At 43.5% G+C, this 20878-nt stretch overlaps 2 protein-coding genes across 2 annotated transcripts in view; one reads left to right on the top strand and one right to left on the bottom strand.

The window, feature by feature from the left end:
- stab2 (stabilin 2) overlaps positions 1 to 1058 on the top strand; it is a 40895-nt gene extending 39837 nt beyond the window's left edge. The window contains exons 64-67 of the mRNA XM_038996651.1: positions 50 to 163; positions 375 to 506; positions 671 to 784; positions 943 to 1058. Of these exons, the coding sequence (XP_038852579.1) occupies positions 50 to 163; positions 375 to 506; positions 671 to 784; positions 943 to 1002 (420 nt within the window). The 3' untranslated portion in view covers positions 1003 to 1058. The remainder of the gene's footprint in view (positions 1 to 49; positions 164 to 374; positions 507 to 670; positions 785 to 942) is intronic.
- A 408-nt stretch (positions 1059 to 1466) lies between these two features.
- LOC120050040 (lipase maturation factor 2-like) lies at positions 1467 to 18188 on the bottom strand. Its single transcript, XM_038996650.1, has 14 exons — positions 17976 to 18188; positions 14805 to 15070; positions 14689 to 14717; positions 12748 to 12941; positions 11383 to 11561; positions 10718 to 10856; positions 10033 to 10155; positions 8589 to 8694; positions 5891 to 5987; positions 5453 to 5635; positions 5084 to 5252; positions 4521 to 4632; positions 4136 to 4244; positions 1467 to 3776 (listed from the first exon to the last, which is right to left on the bottom strand). The coding sequence occupies exons 1-14, from the start codon at positions 18067 to 18069 to the stop codon at positions 3453 to 3455; spliced, it is 2124 nt and encodes a 707-aa protein (XP_038852578.1). The 5' UTR covers positions 18070 to 18188; the 3' UTR covers positions 1467 to 3452.
- Positions 18189 to 20878: the final 2690 nt, after the last annotated feature.

Below are 20878 nucleotides of genomic sequence, written 5' to 3'. Positions count from 1 at the left end.
TAGTCTGTGAGCTCAAACTGGTCCCATCCTGATCTCTCTCTCTCTGTAGAGTTCCTCACGTTATATCAACGACCGCTTCATCGTCGACTCCGACATCCTGGCATCCAATGGGATCATCCATGTGCTGCAGGGACCCCTCAAAGCCCCTCCCCCTTGGATAGTGGTGAGATTATTACATAATTTTCTGTTTAGTTTCTCTCCTTGAGCTCTGGCGAGATGTTGCTAAACTACTGGTCCTTGATCAGATTTATAGTTTATGGTTAAGATTAGGACTGATTCAAATTGTGAGAACTGATCCTACATCAGTTGGTAAGGTCAGGTATTGGTGGACTCCTGTGTCTGACCTCTGACCCTATCTGTGACTGGTCCCCCAGCTCCATGCGGGTCACAAGGCAGGGATGGGGATTGGAGTTGTGCTGTTGATCATGCTGATGGCTGGGGCTGGGTTCGTAGGCTACCACTTCTACACCCACAAGACCAAACCATTCCAGTTCCACTACTTTAAGGTGAGTATGTTGGTTGAATGATGTCTGAATGTTGTGCAACAATTACTTTTTGTCTCATTGCAGGCAATCAGCTGTTTACTTATATGCTGCCGGTTCAGAAGCTAACGTACAATAAAACATGGGGAACCTCGAACTTGATAATTGACCTTTGCCCTCTTTTGCAGGAAGAGGACGAGACACCTCCAGACTGCAACCCTGCCATCTGCAACCCCAGCATTGTTAACCCCACTTATGACTCTGCCCCTGCCACAAGTGAACCCGTTCCATCTGAGCTTCCTGTAAGTGACCCCACCCTATTTTATTTGTATACCAACCACTGTAGAGAAAATATATGTGCATGAATATGAATTCTATTGAACTATATGTGGTGAAGTAGCACCTTTGCTCTAGGGGGTGACACCATAACTCCAGATGACATATGAATGTGTTTTAACAGGAGGAGGACAAACACCATGTGGTAGAGGGTGGCCCGTATGACCTGCTCCAGGACTGCTGAGAGACACACGTCACAGTCCTCACTCTCCCTCTGATAAAGCTGTGAGGAGTGCTACTACATGTTGTACACGTGTTGACCAGTGGAGGGCAGCACTGTGGGACTAAGAGCACCATTCAATCTGTAGTTCAGCACTATAGAAATGTCATTTCCGATTGCACGGACATTTACCGTGAATGCATTTACCGTGAATGCGGGAACATTGCCGTTAAATTTAAATAGCGCTAAACTTCCACGACACAGCTTGACTCGAGCCCGAAGACTATCCTCCTCAGAGAGAGTTGGACACTGCCCTAAGGACAAACAGGGCTCAGTCTCCCACAAAACAACCTCACTATGGACTCATTCTCAGTGCCTTGTCTAGTAATGTTAGCAGTCTTCCTGTGGCACAATCGTGAAAGAAATATTAAACTGATTTTTGGGGGGTTAATTCATATACAAAATAAGTATTTTAAGTCTCTGTCAAAAAGGGTTTACCCACAATTTCAAATCTTTAATAGTATGAAACGGAGATAACCAGATGCACCCGTCTTTGTTGATAAAACATTTGAAGCAATGCTTGAGCAAATCTTTCCATTCATCCAACCAACACTCAAGAAAACGTTTAACCACAGCCAAATATACATATCAACCGAACTCTCAATGTCCAATTATGAAGCAAAGCATAAGCATGAAGGACTCTGGCGTTAGGATCTCGCCCCATAAGCATGGGTTTACAGGTTTGAACTCTGGGGCACTCTGCAGGTCAGTGAGTCAAGGCCACTTGGAGTGGCTGCCACATAAAAAGGTGGCATTGGCAGAAGGGTGTGATAACATAAGCAGAGGGAACAAATTCTTAAGGTTCCCTCTGTGATACAGACAGCAAAAAGCAGTGCTTATGGAGATACACCTGTAAGTGGGCACTTCATTTTTTAAATGAGAATATATTTAAAAACGAAGTTCCCACCTTTCCCCCAGGAGTTGCTTCATAGGAGGAGACCCCAGGGATTCACCCCCATGACATCTACCAGCCTTCCAACCATTACTGAGTGTCAACACAACCCCATACTTATATTGGTGAGATCCTTACCAGAGAGCCACTGGCTCTTTCACACTGAACACGTCTCTGTACATTTGTCATGAATAAATGCATAAACAAAGAGCACCACATATTGGTCATTGATCTCTGAAAAAGGTGTCTGTTCCTATAGAAAATCAGCCCAGGTCGAATCACTAAAATAATTGAACCCACAAATGTAAAAACGGGGATTGAAGCTCAAAGCCACAGACTCCGTCCCTTTTTGTTGTTGACCTTTAACATAACATGCAGACCTGTTAGTTTACCTGGTATTGACAAGCACACCTTTTCAACTAGATTTGACAAGATAGAAAGTGTAGTTTCTGACGAGCACTGAACGTTTCAGTCTTTTTCCATCTGTAGTTTGTCAAATCTAAGTGTTCAGTTTCAATATACAGCCAAGATTTCTTTTAAACACTGACCAGTAAAAAGTACCTTTACATTTTAATCGCACAATCTGTACCGCCTCAGCGATAGACTGGTAGACTGGGCTCTAGGGGTTGGAATTTCTCCTTAGAGCCCAGTCATTTTGCAGCAGTGCTTTAACCTAATACACTAAGCTTAAGTAATACTACACGTCTCAAGAAATGTACACAGATGTGGAATATAAAGATTTCTTCGGAGCAGTTATGCATTTCAGCTGTTAAGAAGACTGCGACGAAGGGTTTTGAAGTTTGAACAGCAATCCACAGATTGCAAAAGGCAAAAAAGGTTTAGCAGGACAAAGCTTTCAGAATACAGTATTCTTGACGATGTCGCTATACAGTTTCTCGTGGTCGGGATAGAGGGCCCAGGTTTAGATATCATTACATGGAACCACTGTTGACAACTTGACATTAAAAAAAGTCTGTCTGATGCGGTGCATGAAAAGGTTCACTGAGGTACAATAACTGCACGCAGCCTGAATATCATATTAAAGATATAGCACAAGATTAAAAATGTTGGGACAACAACCATTAAAATGTATGAATGCATTCCCAGAATTCAGATAAAGTGTTCCCTGAAGAACAGATGGCAAAGCCCAAAAACAGCTCATAACAAAGCACCACTGTACTGTGATGTCAGGGACTCGCCCGTAGGCATGTCTGAAGACTCATCCATAGGCGGACCTGAGAATATGGTGACGGAAGGAGGCACAGAGAAAATAGACATTTTTGCTTGTGTATGTACAATATATGGGTGTGTGTGTGTGTGAGAGAGAGAACTGACTGAATACAAGGCCACAGTGGTGGTCTCCGAGTCACAGAGCTGGTTGGATTGGTAGTTACTGTAGAAAGAGCTGGTCTGAAACACCTGAGATTTACATGTAGGTAACACCCCTTCTCTCCACCCTCCATCCCGAGACAAGGGGCAACAACAAGAACATAACAGGAAGTCCCATGGCAGCAGTCCCATATCACTTCCTCTTCTTAGTGCTCTTGTCAGCATCCCGTCTACTCTCCTCAGAGTTCTCCCTCTCTGCTTTGAGACTGGAGGCCGAGGCATTTTTCGCTGCTGGCTGGTCCTTAGCCTTCTTGGCCTTGGGTTCGGCTAGAGTGGGTTTAGCCTTTCGGCCCCTCAGAACCCCAGAGAGCAGGGTTTTGAAGAGCCAGATGGTGGCGACAGTGGCCAGGAGGGACCAGAGCAACAGGTGGCCGGGTAGAGTCTGAACGTGGCCCCGTACCTGCTTCAGAGCCTGGGCCAGAGGAGAGTCAGGACTGGGCTGAATCGGGAACTTCTCCTGCACACAAGTTAATATGTAAGCACATGTACATACACAACAAAGACATGTAAGAGTGTGAGTGTTGTTGGTATGCGTGTCTGAGAAATCAGATTTGGTACACCTGGCCATACAGCACACACTAGTACGCACCACACACACACACACTAAAAAGCAAAGGGGAGCGTGAATTCCATATACTTGAACTTGTTCTCAACTTGCCTACCTGGTTAAATAAAGGTGAAATTAAAAAATTTAAAATATAGCCAATACACCACCACATCTGGAGTTGAGGGCAATCATCATAAGCCACAGTAATGATATTATTAGCACAATACAAAGTTACAACGTAACCCAGTTGAGCGAAAAGGCTTAGCTACCTTGAGTCCGTGCTGGTTGAGCATGGCCTCCAGAGTAGGGCCACCCAGCTGCACTGCAGGATAGAACTCCTCTGAATAGTCTCTCCTCCACCACTCATTAGGACCAGACCTGACAGGGAAGACAACCAATACACCACTCGTTACCATAGGAACATTTTATTTGTGTCTGGTTGAATCGAGTGGCTTTATCGAATTCTGACGATTAGCATACTATACATTTTGTAGGCATTTTATGAATAACATTACTTAATATAGTGAATATTTAAGTTCACTTGTATATCTTAACTGATTTTATGAATGAATAATCTAAGGAATTCATGGGTTAACCATTAGCACTCTCTCCCCAGCACACCCACTGCTGTGGTGGATGTCGTAGGCTGCTCACCCGTCCTGTGTGGTCTGGGTGAACCAGTACCGGTAGAGGCTGGCTCGGAGGTAGACCGGGGGGGCCTGGCTGAATGGGTATTGGGCTGAGTCTGTCTGGATCAGTCTCACCACTGGGACACAGGGAGAGATACAGAGTCATGTGTGAGCAACGTAGTGCAGCATGTAGGTAAGTGGTCATCTGAGTGTTGCTGATATTTCTCCTTTGTTGGAAGGTTAATGATCTACAGTGTGAGAGTAAATCATGCCCACCTCACACTGACTAGCGGTTTTACATGTCAGGCGCATACCACCGAATTTCTGGGCCCGTATTCATAAATCGTCTCAGAGTAGGAGTGCTGATCTATGATCAGTTTTGCCTTTAAGATCATAATCAATAAGATTAAATAGACAGGGAGGGGGCCTGATCCTAGAAAAGACCACAGGCCTAAAAACACCCAACAAGTGCCAAAATACAAGTAGCCTGCCAGATGCAACCTGCGCTTTCCTCATTAAAACAAAGACGTCTGTGCTCTATACTTTAATTGAAAAATAGAAGTCATTATCCCAGAGTACAGTACATACCATCCTTATCGCCCTGCAGTAGGCAGTGCACTAGGCTTGTGAACCAGGGGCTCTGTTCGGCCAGTCCCTGGGCTGCCTGGCTCATCAGCCAGTCTAACCGTGGCTGGTGGGGGGCCACCACTGGAGGGGCCACGCCCACGTTCCCCGGCTTGTACATGAACTCTATCTCCTAGGAGGGCCAATGGGGAAAGGTGCATTGAAACACGATACACCTTTTGCAGAACTATATAAGACTGTTTTACTTTATAAAAGTCAAGTAGTTGAGGAAGATAATGTGATTGAGGACATTCCATGTCTAATATTGTGAAAGCTGAGAAAAAACTAAAACTTTTCAGCCAAAACTATTATTTTGGTCCCCCGCTCTCTTACGGTCCAGGTATTCTTGTCCATGCTGCCTTCTAGGACGACCTCTGACCTCCCGTCCACCCCAGTCATTCTGCTGTCCAGGCTGTAGGCACTGACCAGTCTATAGCGCTCCACTAGGCTGTAGGCCTGTCTAACCTCTGGGAGGATCTTACTGCTGTACACCTGCTCCATGGACGAGTAGGGCACCTGGGGACGAGGACAACACCATGACCAATCAGAGAGAATCTTATAAACAGTGCTAACTACTAGACCAATAGTAACGCCAACAGACCAATTAGGTAGATTTATGCTGTCTTCATTAAAATGATTCACTATTACACAAAACACTGACAAAGTAATTAGATGGGTTTTACTCAATAGATGAATGCAAGTATGAAAGAAAAATATTTAAGTTAACAAACAATCAGAAGGCTCCCTGTGTGATTGAGAGGTGTGACTCACCACACTGATAGCAAATACGGCGACTGCAGCAGAGGCAATGACAGCCCATTGGACAAGACCCCAGAGCTTCCAGAGGCACCCTCTAACACACACACACCTGGGGAGAGTAAACACAGATCTGAGATCAGTGGACATTAACGCAAAACAAGGATGACTCATGCTGCACCGGGGCAGACCACTGTTCTGGGGTCAGCAAATGCAGTGGAACTAGATATGAACTAGATCTACAGTTGTAGTTGGAAGTTTACATACAGTCGTGATCAAAAGTTTTGAGAATGGCACAAATATTAATTTCCACAAAGTTTGCTGCTTCAGTGTCTTTAGATATTTCTGTCAGATGTTACTATGGAATACTGAAGTATAATTACAAGCATTTTATAAGTGTCAATATTTGCAGTGTTGACCCTTCTTTTTCAAGACCTCTGCAATCCGCCCTGGCATGTTGTCAATTAACTTCTGGGCCACATCCTGACTGATGGCAGCCCATTCTTGCATAATCAATGCTTGGAGTTTGTCAGAATTTGTGGGGTTTTGTTTGTCCACCCGCCTCTTGAGGATTGACCACAAGTTCCCAATGGGATTAAGGTCTGGGGAGTTTCCTGGCCATGGACCCAAAATATCGATGTTTTGTTCCCCGAGCCACTTAGTTATCACTTTTGCCTTATGGCAAGGTGCTCCATCATGCTGGAAAAGGCATTGTTTGTCACCAAACTGTTCCTGGATGGTTGGGAGAAGTTGCTCTCGGAGGATGTGTTGGTACCATTCTTTATTCATGGCTGTGTTCTTAGGCAAAATTGTGAGTGAGCCCACTCCCTTGGCTGAGAAGCAACCCCACACATGAATGGTCTCAGGATGCTTTACTGTTGGCATGACACAGGACTGATGGTAGCGCTCACCTTGTTTCCTCCAGACAAGCTTTCTTCCGGATGCCCCAAACAATCGGAAAGGGAATTCATCAGAGAAAATGACTTTACCCCAATCCTCAGTAGTCCAATCCCTGTACTTTTTGCAGAATATCAGTCTGTCCCTGGTGTTTTTCCTGGAGAGAAGTGGCTTCTTTGCTGCCCTTCTTGACACCAGGCCATCCTCCAAAAGTCTTCACCTCACTGTGCGTGCAGATGCACTCACACCTGCCTGCTGCCATTCCTGAGCAAGCTTTGTACTGGTGGTGCCCCGATCCCGCAGCTGAATCAACTTTAGGAGACGGTCCTGGCGCTTGCTGGACTTTCTTGGGCGCCCTGAAGCCTTCTTCACAACAATTGAACCGCTCTCCTTGAAGTTCTTTATGATCCAATAAATTGTTGATTTAGGTGCAATGTTACTGGCAGCAATATCCTTGCCTGTGAAGCCCTTTTTGTGCAAAGCAATGATGATGGCACGCGTTTCCTTTTTCGGTAACCATGGTTGACAGAGGAAGAACAATGATTCCAAGCACCACCCTCCTTTTGAAGCTTCCAGTCTGTTATTCAAACTCAATCAGCCTTACAGTGTGTTCTCTAACACTCACACCTGTCAGCTGGTCCTTTTGTGGCAGGGCTGAAATGCAGTGGAAATGTTTTTGGGGCGATTCAGTTCATTTGCATGGCAAAGAGGGACTTTGCAATTAATTGAAATTCATCTGATCACTCTTCATAACATTCTGGAGTATATGCAAATTGCCATGATACAAACTGAGGCAGCAGACTTTGTGAAAATTAATATTTGTGTCATTCAAGACTCCCCCTTTTTCCTCCAAACATAACAATGGTCATTATGGCCAAACAGTACTATTTTTGTTTCATCAGACCGGAGGGCATTTCTCCAAAAAGTACAATCTTTGTCCCCATGTGCAGTTGCAAACCGTAGTCTGGCTTTTTTTATGGCGGTTTTGGAGCAGTGGCGATATAGGACTCGTTTAACTGTGGAAATAGATACTTTTGTACCTGTTTCCTCCAGCATCTTCACAAGGTCCTTTGCTGTTGTTCTGGGATTGATTTGCACCTTTCGCACCAAAGTACGTTCATCTCTAGGAGACAGAATGCGTCTCCTTCCTGAGTGGTATGACAGCTACGTGGTCCCATGGTGTTTATACTTGCGTACTATTGTTTGTACAGATGAACGTGGTTCCTTCAGGCGTTTGGAAATTGCTCCCAAAGATGAACCAGATTTGTGGAGGTCTACACTTTATCTTCTGAGGTCTTGGCTGATTTGTTTTGATTTTCCCATGATGTCAAGCACAGAGGCACTGAGTTTGAAGGTAGGCCTTGAAATACATCCACAGATACACCTCCAATTGACTCAAATTATGTCATATAGCCTATCAGAAGCTTCTAAAGCCATGACATTTTCTGGAATTTTCCAAGCTGTTTAAAAGGCGCAGTCAACTTAGTATATGTAAACTTCTGACCCACTGGAATTGTGATACAGTGAATTATAAGTGAAATAATCTGTCTGTTAACAATTGTTGGAAAAATTACTTGTGTCATACACAAACTAGATGTCCTAACCGACTTGCCAAAACTCCACTAAGAAATTAGTGGAGTGATTGAAAACGAGATTTAATGACTCCAACATAAGTGTATGTAAACTTCCGACACACACTAAACTTAAACTTTCAACCGTATTTCGCTACTGAAAAACTCCTGGTCCTAAGATTTACCATCTTTGAATCACAAACTTTATTACAGATATTGTTTAAGTATGATATAGGCCTACTCACCCAAGCATGGCTGCCACCACCTCCCAGGTGAGAGAGAGAACTCCTACCCAGATAGTGGGTCCTGTCACAAGCTTCAACCAATTGCCAAACTGCTGCTGGGTGAAGGCTACAAAACAGGACAAATACATGAAACAAAATCACTTAAACATTAACATAACAATGTATTGTCAATGATTGACAACCTACAAGAAATAAAATAAAGCAACACTACAGAGTCACTAGGTATACAGTATTACAGTGCCTTCAGAATGTCTTCAGACCCCAAGACTTTTTCCTTATTTTGTTACATTGCAGCCTTATTCTAAAATGTATTAACTATACCCCATAATGACAAAGTGAAAACAGGTTTTTAGAATTTTTTGCAGTATTAAAAGTAAAAAACAGAAATACCTTATTTAGGTAAATATTCAGACCCTTTGCTATGAGACTCGAAATTGAGCTCAGGTGCATTCTGTTTCCATTGATCATCCTTGAGATGTTTCTACAACTTTATTGGAGTCCACCTGTGGTAAATTCAAATGATTTGGAAAGGCACACACACCTGTCTATATAAGGTCCCACAGTTGACAGTGCATGTCAGAGCAAAAACCAAGCCATGAGATCAAAGGAATTGTTTGTTTGAGCTCCGAGACAAGATTGTGTCAAGGCACAGATCTGGGAAGGGCTCCAAAAAATGGCTATAGCATTGAAGGTCCCCAAGAACACGGTGGCCTCCATCATTCTTAAAAGGAAGAAGTTTGGAACCACCAAGCCTCTTCCTAGAGCTGGCCACCCGGCCAAACTGAGCAATCGGGGGAGAAAGGCCTTGGTCAGGGATGAGACCAAGAACCAGATGGTCACTCTGACAGAGCTCCAGAGTTCCTCTGAGGAGATGGGAGAACCTTCCAGAAGGACAACCATCTCTGCAGCACTCCAATCAGGCCTTTATGGTAGAGTGCCAGACGGAAACCACTTCTCAGTAAAAGGCACATGACAGCCTGCTTGGAGTATGCCAAAAGGCACCTAAAGTACTCAGACCATGACAAACAAGATTCTCTGGTCTGATGAAACCAAGATTGAACTCTTTGGCCTGAATGCCAAGCGTCACATCTGGAGGAAACCTGGCACTATCACTTCGGGGAATCATGATGGTGGTAGCATCATGCTGTGGGAAGTTTTTCAGCGGCAGGGACTGGGAGACTAGTCAGGATAGAGGCAAATTTGAATAGAGCAAAGTGATGAGAGATCCTTGATGAAAACCTACTTATGTAAATGTGATTTTTTTTAAATTTGATACATTTTCCCCCAAAAATCTTAAAACCTGTTTTTGCTTTGTCATTATGGGGTATTGTGTGTAGATTTTTTTTTTTATGTAATTGCTCAATCAATTTTAGAATAAGGCTGTAATGTAACAAAATGTGGAAAAAGTCAAGGGGTCTGAATACCGAATGCCCTGTTAACCTACCGGTTTTAGAGGTAATAGACTTGGCCTCCCAGTCAATCTCCAGTGTGAAGAGCACTTTAGTTCCATAAATGATGGCAGCAAATACAGCCAGCAACACCAATGACATTATGGTTTGGTGCCAGGCTGCAAAAAAAATAACTTAATTAGATTAGGTACTCTTAGTATCACAAACAGAGCCCATCATTTGATTTTGTCCAGCTACTAAAAATGTATTTTGTAAGTTACGTTAAGGGGTTACCCATTAGGACATTAGGAATGTTAACTGTAGATAAACTAAATACATCACAGAAGTACTTAAACAGGATAACACCTGACATCCTGCCAGATCAGACCACTCTGCCCGAGAATAAAACAATGAACCCCCCCCTTTTCCCTCTCCCTGCCATCAAGACTCAAGGACACCCATCGGAACTGAACCAGTGTTTGGCTGGCATGCACTTCAGCAACGCACCCTTCACTGTGTAATGTCAACGTTGGCCAACTGGCGAGGCAGAACAGGAAAAGAATGGAAGCCGATCATTACTGTAACAGCCTTTGTGTTTTATAGTACCTTCCACCAGCTTAAACACCATACTGGGTGTGGATAATGCTGTATTAGGGAGAAAGCTGGCCTGAACGTCTACTCTGGCGTTAAATGTGAGCTGTGAGAGTTGAAGGTTGCAGAAGAAGAGAAGTGAGGTCATACTCTTGGCGCTCTTCTTCTTGCCGTGGCCCAGCCAGTAGCTGATATGGTCGTCGTCCAACAGGGAGAAAGTCAGAGCCAGGGAGAGGAAGGGGAGGAAGCCATAGTTCCCCACGAACATTAACTTCACCTGGTACACTGCCTGGTTATCAGTTACAGAGAGAAGTAGGTAGGTATAGTTAGAAAAAGGCATCGTGCAAATTACATGTGTGGGGTCGCAATCCTGCAACATTCAAAATCCCCTTAGACAGATACAGTTAGGTGTCATTCATTCACCATCAAGCATACAAATGTCACACAAATGACACACACACACACACACACACACACACACACACACACACACACACACACACACACACACACACACACACACACACACACACACACACACACACACACACACACACACACACACAGTCTAGAGCCTTATAGCAGTATCTGAGTCTGGCGATTCCCTGGATGATAACAGACTAGATAAATTGTACTGTAGGTAGGTGTTTTTCTAAAACTCTCCTCTCTCAGCCAGACCTCAACACTTGATAGCGATTTAGGGGGGGGGTGAAAACTTTGAAAACAAACTGGAAGCCTATATTTCAGTGTGTTCAATCCTTTCTTAGACATTATACATGCTCATGTTTAGCAGCTGCTGGTGTAACAACACACACCTGAATGTAGAAGGCTGCCAGTCTGAGGTGGCGGATGGGGGCGAAGTAGAGGGGGGGTACAGCGATCTCTGTCACCAACAGACCGACAGTCCCCAGCTTCAGGTACCAGTCTGGCAGCTGCTGGATGAACCAGGACCAGGGCAGGGGGATGCCCTGGGCCTCAAACATGTGTTTCACCGCTGGGAAGAGGGAGGGGGTTGATGGGGTGACAGAGGAGATGGAGGATATGAGACATGGATGAGTAAAGATTGACCCATAACACTGAACCTCACACCTTTTTTGAGATCACGTTTTTAATCTCGGACACTTTTCCTGAACTGCGACTGATGTGTAGTGAGGCTCCAGGCATCATCATTATCATCATGGAAGTTAATGAGAATACTGCCGCTGGGTGAGGTACATACCCCTTACATGATGCACACTTTACAATCATAGCCAAGCACATGCATTCCTTCCTCATTGTCATTATTAATAAATCTACAAGCATGAGTAATGTTATCATTACTCAACCAGTCTTCACATTACTCGTACCATTGAACATAGACTCCCAATTAGTTGCGGTCCAGAAGCTGTTGGGACACTGGCCTGACATTGGGACCAGGAGTCCCAATTTCAGCCCAACGTCCCAACAGACTCCCATTTAGTTGCAGTCCCGAAGAAATACTAAACAAAAATATAAACGCAATGTAAAGTGGGTCCCATGTTTCATGAGCTGAAATAAAAAGATCCCATACATTTTCCATACGCACAAAATGCTTTTCTACCAAATTTTGTGCACAAATTTGTTTACCTCCCTGTTAGTGAACATTTCTCCTTTGCCAAGATAATCCATCCACCTGACAGGTGGCACATCAAGAAGCTGATTAAACAGTATGATTACACAGGTGCACCTTGTGCTGGTGACAAGAAACAACCACCCCCAAAAAATGTCCACCAGAGCCGTTGCCAGAGAATTTAATGTTAATTTCTCTACAATAAGCCATAATGTCATTTTAGAGAATTTGTCAGTACTCCAGTCGGCCTCACAACCGCAGACCACGTGTAACCACGCCAGCCCAGGACCTCCACATCCGGCTTCTTCACCTGCGGGATCGTGTGAGACCAGCCACCCGGACAGCTGATGAAAATGAGGAGTATTTCTGTCTGTAATAAAGCCCTTTATGGGGGAAAACGAATTCTGACTGGCTGACCCATTGCTGAGTCATGTGAAATCCATAGATTAGGGTCTAATGAATTTATTTAAATAGACTGATTTCCATATATAAACTAACTCCATAAAAATCATTGAAATTGTTGGGTTTATATTTTTGTTCAGTATACATTGAACAGTACAGTTTTGTGTCATAAGAGGTTCCCCTGTCTCACCAGTGAGCCCCCACCAGCTGGGGCAGTGGCTGGCCAGCTTGGCGACACCGGAGCCAAAGCTGAGACGGAACAGGAGCCAGCGCACCAGCCAGAAGGTCACAGCGTCATGCTGACGGAATGCCGAGCGCCACCGCAGGAGGTTGAGCGGCGCGACTAGCACAGTCAGGAAGCCCGCCTCCAACAGCAGACTGTCCCTACGGCGGGGAATCAAATGAGACATTAATAATCAAATACCACTCTCCTTGAAAAAAAAATCCCAACTCCTCCTCACATCATACCTATAAAATGTATAGGGCACTGAACTCCCTCCAACAACCCAAAATCTCAGGTCTCAAAGAAATGACAAAGTTGAAACGTATTAAATCAATAAATACAATCAATAGATGACATTTCACTTGAAATTCCTCCACCAGAAGGCTACATGAAATTCCTGCTCAAAACAGTGGAATACAGTAAATATTCAGTGAGCTTCAAATCCAATGACACTGCCTTTCAGGAAATCAGTTAGCCTAGTAGAAGCAATGCCCGTTAGAGCCAGAGGCACTGAGATGGCAAAACATACTGGTAGCTGGTCATCTTAAAACCGGTTGTAGTTGGCATTCTCTTCATGCAAAACCAAATGGTGTGCGTTAGGGGATAGCCAGCTAACTATAAACAGTTCAGACACACCCACCCCTACTACTTATAAAAACACAACCAGGCAACTATTTATTATCTATTTACCACTTCATGCAATTGCTGTGGAACCCAATGCCTTACACAGGCCCAGTCCTGGCCTTTCTGACGCCCTAGGCGAGACAAAAACAAAATCCGCCCACCCTATACCCCCGCAAAACTAGAATAGTCCCTGTAAGCGAAATGACGTTGAAAAGACGTCTAAAATACGCCTTTATCAGAGCTGGGGAAAAAATCGTACTTTTTAGGTCTTTGTTTGTCCCGATTCCTGTGACAAATCAAAAAAAAATAGGATATGGTGTTCGCTAACATGTCAGCACATTTTTTGTTGTTGTTGATTGTGCACCATTTATGTTAAGCTATTTGATTGGAGAAACGTGAATGATGTAAAAAGTGTCTGCCTCAATACATTTTCATGCATACCCTTTCTACTGTAGGCTAGATCTGCTACGTGATTTTTTTTTTTGTTAGATGATTTTTCAGACAGAAAGTTGGTGTTTGCATCTCTCCAACAGCACCCTGGAGAGGCACGCTGGGAATGGACCAGCTAAATATTTTTCACCCCTGCCTTTGACAAAGTGGGCACTGCTTATCACAAGGTGGCATCAGAGCTCACCTAAAAATCCCATATGCCACTGGTTGAAAGAAATTGTCATTGTTTTTGGGCAGAACTATGTGAGGTTTTATGTGTTGTTTAAGGTATGCCTTGGTCAGTTTAGCCCTTGTCAATCTACTGCCATAGGCAGCCGCCTAATCATGCCTGATGGGCAGCCCGGCCCTGGCCTTATGTCATCTTGCTTTGCTACAACCAGATATCAGTAAATGTGTTGCAATTCTAGCACATCTCCAAGCTTAGCTAAAAGTCCATAACTCTAAAACCATATTACATGTGTGATAGATGTCCTTCAATGCAAAGTCTGCTTACCTCTATAAAATATGCATGATGTCTAAGACTGATACATATGCACAAACACTTTCAACAACCGTTCTAGTCGCAAGATAGACAACCGGTGCACTGTAATATGTAATCAACACAGAATTATGAAGAGTGGACAGTGAATTTGACTGGCAAATGGTTCCAATAGCAGTTTCTTGTCTGACACTGATGCTCTTGCAGTAAAGCCCATGGCTGATAACAAAATGACGTCACACAGACCCAGTAGACTTTGTGTTCAGCAATAACACTTTAGTAAACAAAGTACTTTTCGTTTCAATGTTACGCTCTATCAATTCAGCCCATATGAGAATTCAGAACAGATCACTTACCACTGAAAACGCAGAAAGTCTTGACCCACCTGTCAAGAGTAAATGATGTTGATTAATTTACTGTACAGTATCTAACCAAACCAATGGCAGACAGACAGCCACCCCCACCCACCGACCTGACAGAGGGAGAGGTAGAGGGCCCAGAGGCAGAAGAAGACCAGGCTGTCTCGGAGGGGCTCCACTAGGGCTGCTCCCAGGGCTAAGAGCGCCCCCGCCAGGCAGAGGAGCTCCATTGCCTGCTGGGCGTCCAGGTCCAGACCCAGCCAGGGCCCCAGCCACAGCAGGGAGGGGTGGGCATGTATCTGCTCCAACACTGGCCTGGAGCCGTCCACACGGGGCTCCACCAGGCGCACAGGCAGGACCCCCTCATTGCCATAGAGACCTGGCCACAGAGACAAAGAGCAGGGATAGATAAACAAAACAGAGAGGGAGGGGGGGGTTGTGTTTATTGAGAATGGGGTTAGTGAATAGAGGTCATGTTCATATACTTACAGTAAGTGGGTTTATGGTACCCTGCTAAATAGGTCAAAGGTCATGTATGTGAAAACAAGACACTTGTTTTATCTGTGCTGTCTGCTTATTCAGTCCAATGGAACATGCGAAAGAAAGGTGGAGTTTAGCAGCTTACATTGCTTACGGGTTGAGCCAAGATTGTGATCAACTGATTGGAATGTAGCACTTTTTAAAAACTTTTTAATTCAAAAACTGAAAGCATACAGCTAGTCTTACTACAGTTCATTGGAATCTAGTGTATTTAGTGTACTTTTGAGACGACAGGTGAAGCTGAGAGACCAGAAGTGCCACTACAACATAGCTGGCACACAGAGTGGACCAACTGAAAGTATGCTCACATTTGGAATTAGAAGCAGAGAAATAAAGTAAAACACAAACACTAAATTGTGCAATGATGACTCATTCACGTTCAATGCATCTCATCTTGCCAGCACTTGTCAAATGAGATGTGTTATTTCAGTTAGGCCACCTGCTGCCTGACTGTAAATTGACTATGGAGTGGATTGCAAGTAATGGACATACACATATTTTGCACTTGGTAAAATGTGTTTTGTATTGGATATTTGATTCTCTCCTCAATAGCTATTGAAACAAGCATGCCATGACTATGAAGATAGTATTATCTAAATCAGGGGTGGATGGAGAAAAATCCACACTTGAATTTTTCATAATAAGATTTCAAATCTTCAATAGCTCTTACACAAAGCGTTCAAAGACTATGAAAATGATCAATTATATATTATAAACTCGGCGGTTTGAGCCCCGAATGCTGATTGGCTAAAAAGCCATGGTATATCGGACCGTATATGACTTTTTTTTTACTATTCTAATTACATTGGTAACCAGTTTATAATAGCAATAAGGCACCTCAGGGGTTTGTGGTATATGGTCAATATACCACAGCAAATGGCTGTATCAAGGCACTCCACCGTGCGTAAGAACAGCCCTTAGCCATGGTATATGGCCATATACCACACCTTCTCGGGCCTTATTGCTTAAAATCGGGGGAGGATGGACAAAAATCCATGTTTGTTTGTGTAAAGAAAAGTACAAACACTACACCTTGTATTCCAAAACGCCTGAAACCAGCGGGAGTATATGATGATTACAATTTGGCGGCGTCTAGTCAGAAATCCTGTCTAGGATGTTGGTTTCAGACGTTTTGGAATACAAGGTGTAGTGTTTGCACCTTTCTTTACAATAGTGGTGAAATCCACGGAATGTTCCACACAGGAACAGCCGACGACAATACCGCACCGAATAGATGACGAGCTGTGAAGGATTCCAAGGGTAAATATCATTGACACACACACACACACACACACACACACACACACACACACACACACACACACACACACGTTCTAAATGCTGAGTTGATTAGCAGGTGGACCCAGGTGGACCGTGTAGCAGCCTGAGTGAATGGGGCCGTCAATTAATCACCCTTCTCCTCCCACCCCAACAACATGTTATTTAACAGAAAGAGATATTGAACACTAAACGCAACAACAAAAAATCTATAGAAAAAATATATATTTTTAATCCATCCTCCCCTGATTATGAATAAAACATTTTCATAATCATATCGTGCTTTGCGTAAAAGCTATTGAAGATTTAAACCCCCCGATAAAGACAATCAAAATGTCTAAGAATAAGAAGTGGATTTTTGTCAATCCTCCCCGATTCAGAATCTATCATTTTCATAATAATAGAATGTTTGGTTCAATAGCTATTGAGGAGACAAAACCGAATAGCAACCCAAGATTCAATATAAAACTCATTTTACCTTGGTACATTTCACATACAATTTGCATAATAAGACGGCTGCGTGATAAAGTAAAGTGGTGTAATGACAGTGACGGCAAATCAACATGACTACAAGTTCGTATTTAGACTGGGAAAAGGTGAAAATTATACTACAAGTCAGATCTATTGTATACTGTTAGGGGTCTGAGCCAAGCTCGAATACTGGATTTATGACGGGTTATTCCCAACGCACTCAGCGCTTGCAGGAAGCTTCAGTGTGCACATTCTGGGGGAAAATCCTAACCCTCAAACAGACAGAACATCCACTTGTCCCAAGCAAATATCTAAAACGGGCATCTGTCCAACAATGGCCAGTGCTGTCAGGACGTGGCCATAGCATGTAAGGCCACATCACTTCTATAGCTGCCAACCTGCCTCACTCTCCTTTATACAGCCACCCTGCCCTAGCCTTATACGAACTTGTGAGCTCGCGAGATCAGGATGGTTCGTACGAGGCTAAGACCACCCTGCATTAATGTTTGGCTCTCATTACTACGCATAGTGCCATTCTATAACAAGTCATTCACCTATACAACTAGTTAATGTTTATAAATAAATACGAACACATCAATGTCGATCTATTCAAACTGAATAGTCTACTGAATATACACTCAAAAGACATTCTCCTTTTCTAGGCCTAGGCTATAGTGATGGTGCATGAGTTGTAACACTAGCAAAGGCAATGAACCTAGCGAAATAGCTTGGCGCGTGGAAGTTGTCATTAGGTCGCCCGATCAGCCCAACAACACAGGCTAGGTCAGAAAGTGTCCATTTCATCCCCAGTGTACTTAACCGACCAGATGCAACTACATTAATCAGTTCATCATCACAAGCGAAACATATGGAAAAAGTGGGATTCAACGACGCAGAGCTAAACACCTTTCCATGACCATCAACAGTCAACCAATAATAAGGTTCCTTCGATTACAATTAATAAATAGATGTTAAATAGATAAATGTTGTTTTACCTGGTATCTGAACATAGAGGGATGCAAAAGCAAACATGTAAATAATTGCCATACTCCATAAAAACATATGACGCGGTAGTCTGGTTTCCCCCATGTTTACGGCTTGGCGTTCCTGCTAAATATAAAAATATTTTCTACGTCTTTCAACACGGCACGAATAAATAACGGCCGCTGTGCAATTCATCCAGTACAGTAAAAAAAAAAATACTGGATGGTGCAGAAGGCGTGGTTCTTCTTCTTCTTCTGTGGAATTTATATCGCGGTTGGCAACCAACTTTAAACTGCATTACCGCCACCAACTGGACTGGAGTGTGGACCAGAGACAGCGACTGTCTCTAAATCCTACCCAATACTCTCGTTTTCCTATGGAAAGGAAATACATCATTAAATACTACATCCCCTGAAGATTTCCCCAGCAGTTCACTTAATCCAGGCTCTTCAACCCCATTACTCCTCAAATCTAATAACATTCGCTGCCTTTCTCTCACATATTTCTAGCACTGAAATAGAACATGTTCCACTGTCTCCGTCTCCTCCTGACACTGATCACACCTCCAAGTCGAATGTTTCACCAGCACTTTCAATGTACTATTTAGCCTTGTGTGTCCCAGTCTCAGCCTTGTGACCACTTTCCTCCCTTCTGTCTCTGCCAGGGAAGTGTCATTAGTCCTTTGTTGTACAGCCAGAAGAGTTCAAGAAGCGATTAGTGAAGTAGAGCAGTGGTCCCTCAGGTGGGACTTCAGGTTTTCAGTTGAGAAAACACAGACTGTGTTTTTTTCTAGAAAGAAGGTTCGGGTGGAAATATACTTGAAGCTCTATGGAAGGAATCTGGAGAGGGTGGGAGGGGTTTAGGTTCCTGGGGTCTGGTTTGACACTTGAATGACTCCTGTTCACTCAACTCCTGAAACTGACCCCACTCTGCTTTACCAAATATCCATTTCCTACTGATTCTTCCTCCCTCAATCCTACACTACACATGATCGGATAGTGATCACTGATCACTACGCACTGTAAATTCCTCCAAAACCTCCCAACGACATCTGCCTGCCATTCAACTTGAGATCAAAGTAAGATCCAGAGCAGATTCATTTCCAGTTACTGGGTCAATCCCGGTTCCTCGGCCGTCATTAAGACTCACAAGCCCTTTCTCATCTAGTATTTCCTCCAACACTTGTCAGTTTACAGCAGTCCGTAGCCCTCCCCAGAGCATACTATGAGCATTAAAATCCCCATACCACATTACCCGTCTCCTATCTTGACCTACTACATTCCCAAGGGCCAGCAACTCCAATCTCTTACACAGGTTGTGAAAGTTCACTATTACCATATTACACCCCTCCCAACCACAACACTACCACTACATACTACTGTTCCACTCCCTCTCCCACACACCTATATGAGTTCCCTTGCTTTATAAAGGTAACACACCCTCCTCCTCCCCCTGCCATCCTATCTCTATGGACTGCAACATAACCTTGTAATACAAAATCTAGAGTAGGTTTTAGTCATATCTCCTGCAGACATATCACATCAGGTTTGGCTGGTAACTCCTCAATAAACTGTTTGAACTCTTGACCATTAGCCATCAAACTTCTGGCATTCCATTGAAGGATTAACACAATAATGCAAATTAACCAATACATGATTCCTGGCTGGAATCCACCTTTTTCCACTCCACCACTACACTCCATCCCGTCCTCCTCAACTCCTAACCTCCCTACCTTTCCATCCATCTCTGCTCCAGTCATAGCTCAGCGTTGCTCAACCACCTCCACCGGATTTTCCCTCCATTTCGCTTATCTTTGTTGAAATCTATTAACTTAGCTATATTGAATAATCATTGTTTATCTATCCTAATTCATTAAATGTGGACAGCTTCTCAGCCCGGTGTGGTTTCTCACTTGCTATGGCCACAATAGAGCTCCACAGTGGAGGTGTCATAATACCCATAAAACCTAGCGGTCAAAGAGGGAAATGGTTCCAATTGTTTTTCCACCATTAATTTTTTCCCATAGGGAATTTTAGAAACACTGAAAAGTCACCTCGTCCTAAAGAGATTTACACTGTTATCAACATGTCACACCAGGGTAAGCCTACATGAAACACAGCTCTTATTTTAAGTGTTGGAACCATTTCTTTGTTTGACCGCTAGGTTTTCTGGGTATTATGACTCATACTGTGGTACTCTATAGAGCTGCCATCTTGTAGTCCTAAAACTTGGAAATAAATAAAGACATCCCTATGGGAAAAATTTATGGGGAATGAACAGGGTTTTGGAAAACACACAGAAAAAGGTCTGAGGTCAACACAGGCTTATGATATCTTATATATTTTGTTTTATGAGATAATAGCAGTCAATTAACATGACATTTATGATGCGTTTATCCGCGTGCCACGCACGCCCTTATGAAACGAAATCATTGAGTTGTATAGAGATCACAACGTTGTATCTGTGCATAAGCACTGCCATTGAGGCCATCTATCTCCATTTTGAAGTAGTCAATGTACTTCTACAAGTTGGTAAACAAACTGAAAGGGCCCTGTGTTGTTTGAACAGGTATAAAGCCTTGGTTGGCGATTTGCTGCCACTTGCAGTTATGGAATGTTTTTGGAGTATAATTCATTGGCTGATTTCCTGATGACCTGGATGGAATTATGTGATTCTTCCTTAACCCATAGCAAGTCCCACTCAGTCCCACTACTTCAAAATGGGGAAAATCAACACTTCCAATTCCCGAACAGGCTTTTGGGCACTAGAGTTCTCTATATAACTCTATGAATGAAACATTTTTTTAAAACAAGCCTACACAAAAATAATGATCTTTGTATCGGGTCATTAGTTACTGTAGCCTACAAACATTTTATCTTCATTCAAATAAATAATGCAGGTAAATCTGACATTC

This window comes from Salvelinus namaycush, chromosome 6, assembly GCF_016432855.1.
Source record: "Salvelinus namaycush isolate Seneca chromosome 6, SaNama_1.0, whole genome shotgun sequence".
NCBI classification, from domain to species: Eukaryota; Metazoa; Chordata; class Actinopteri; order Salmoniformes; family Salmonidae; genus Salvelinus; species Salvelinus namaycush.
The sequence above is the reverse complement of the archived record's forward strand: the minus strand, read 5'-3'. Positions and strand labels throughout refer to the sequence as shown.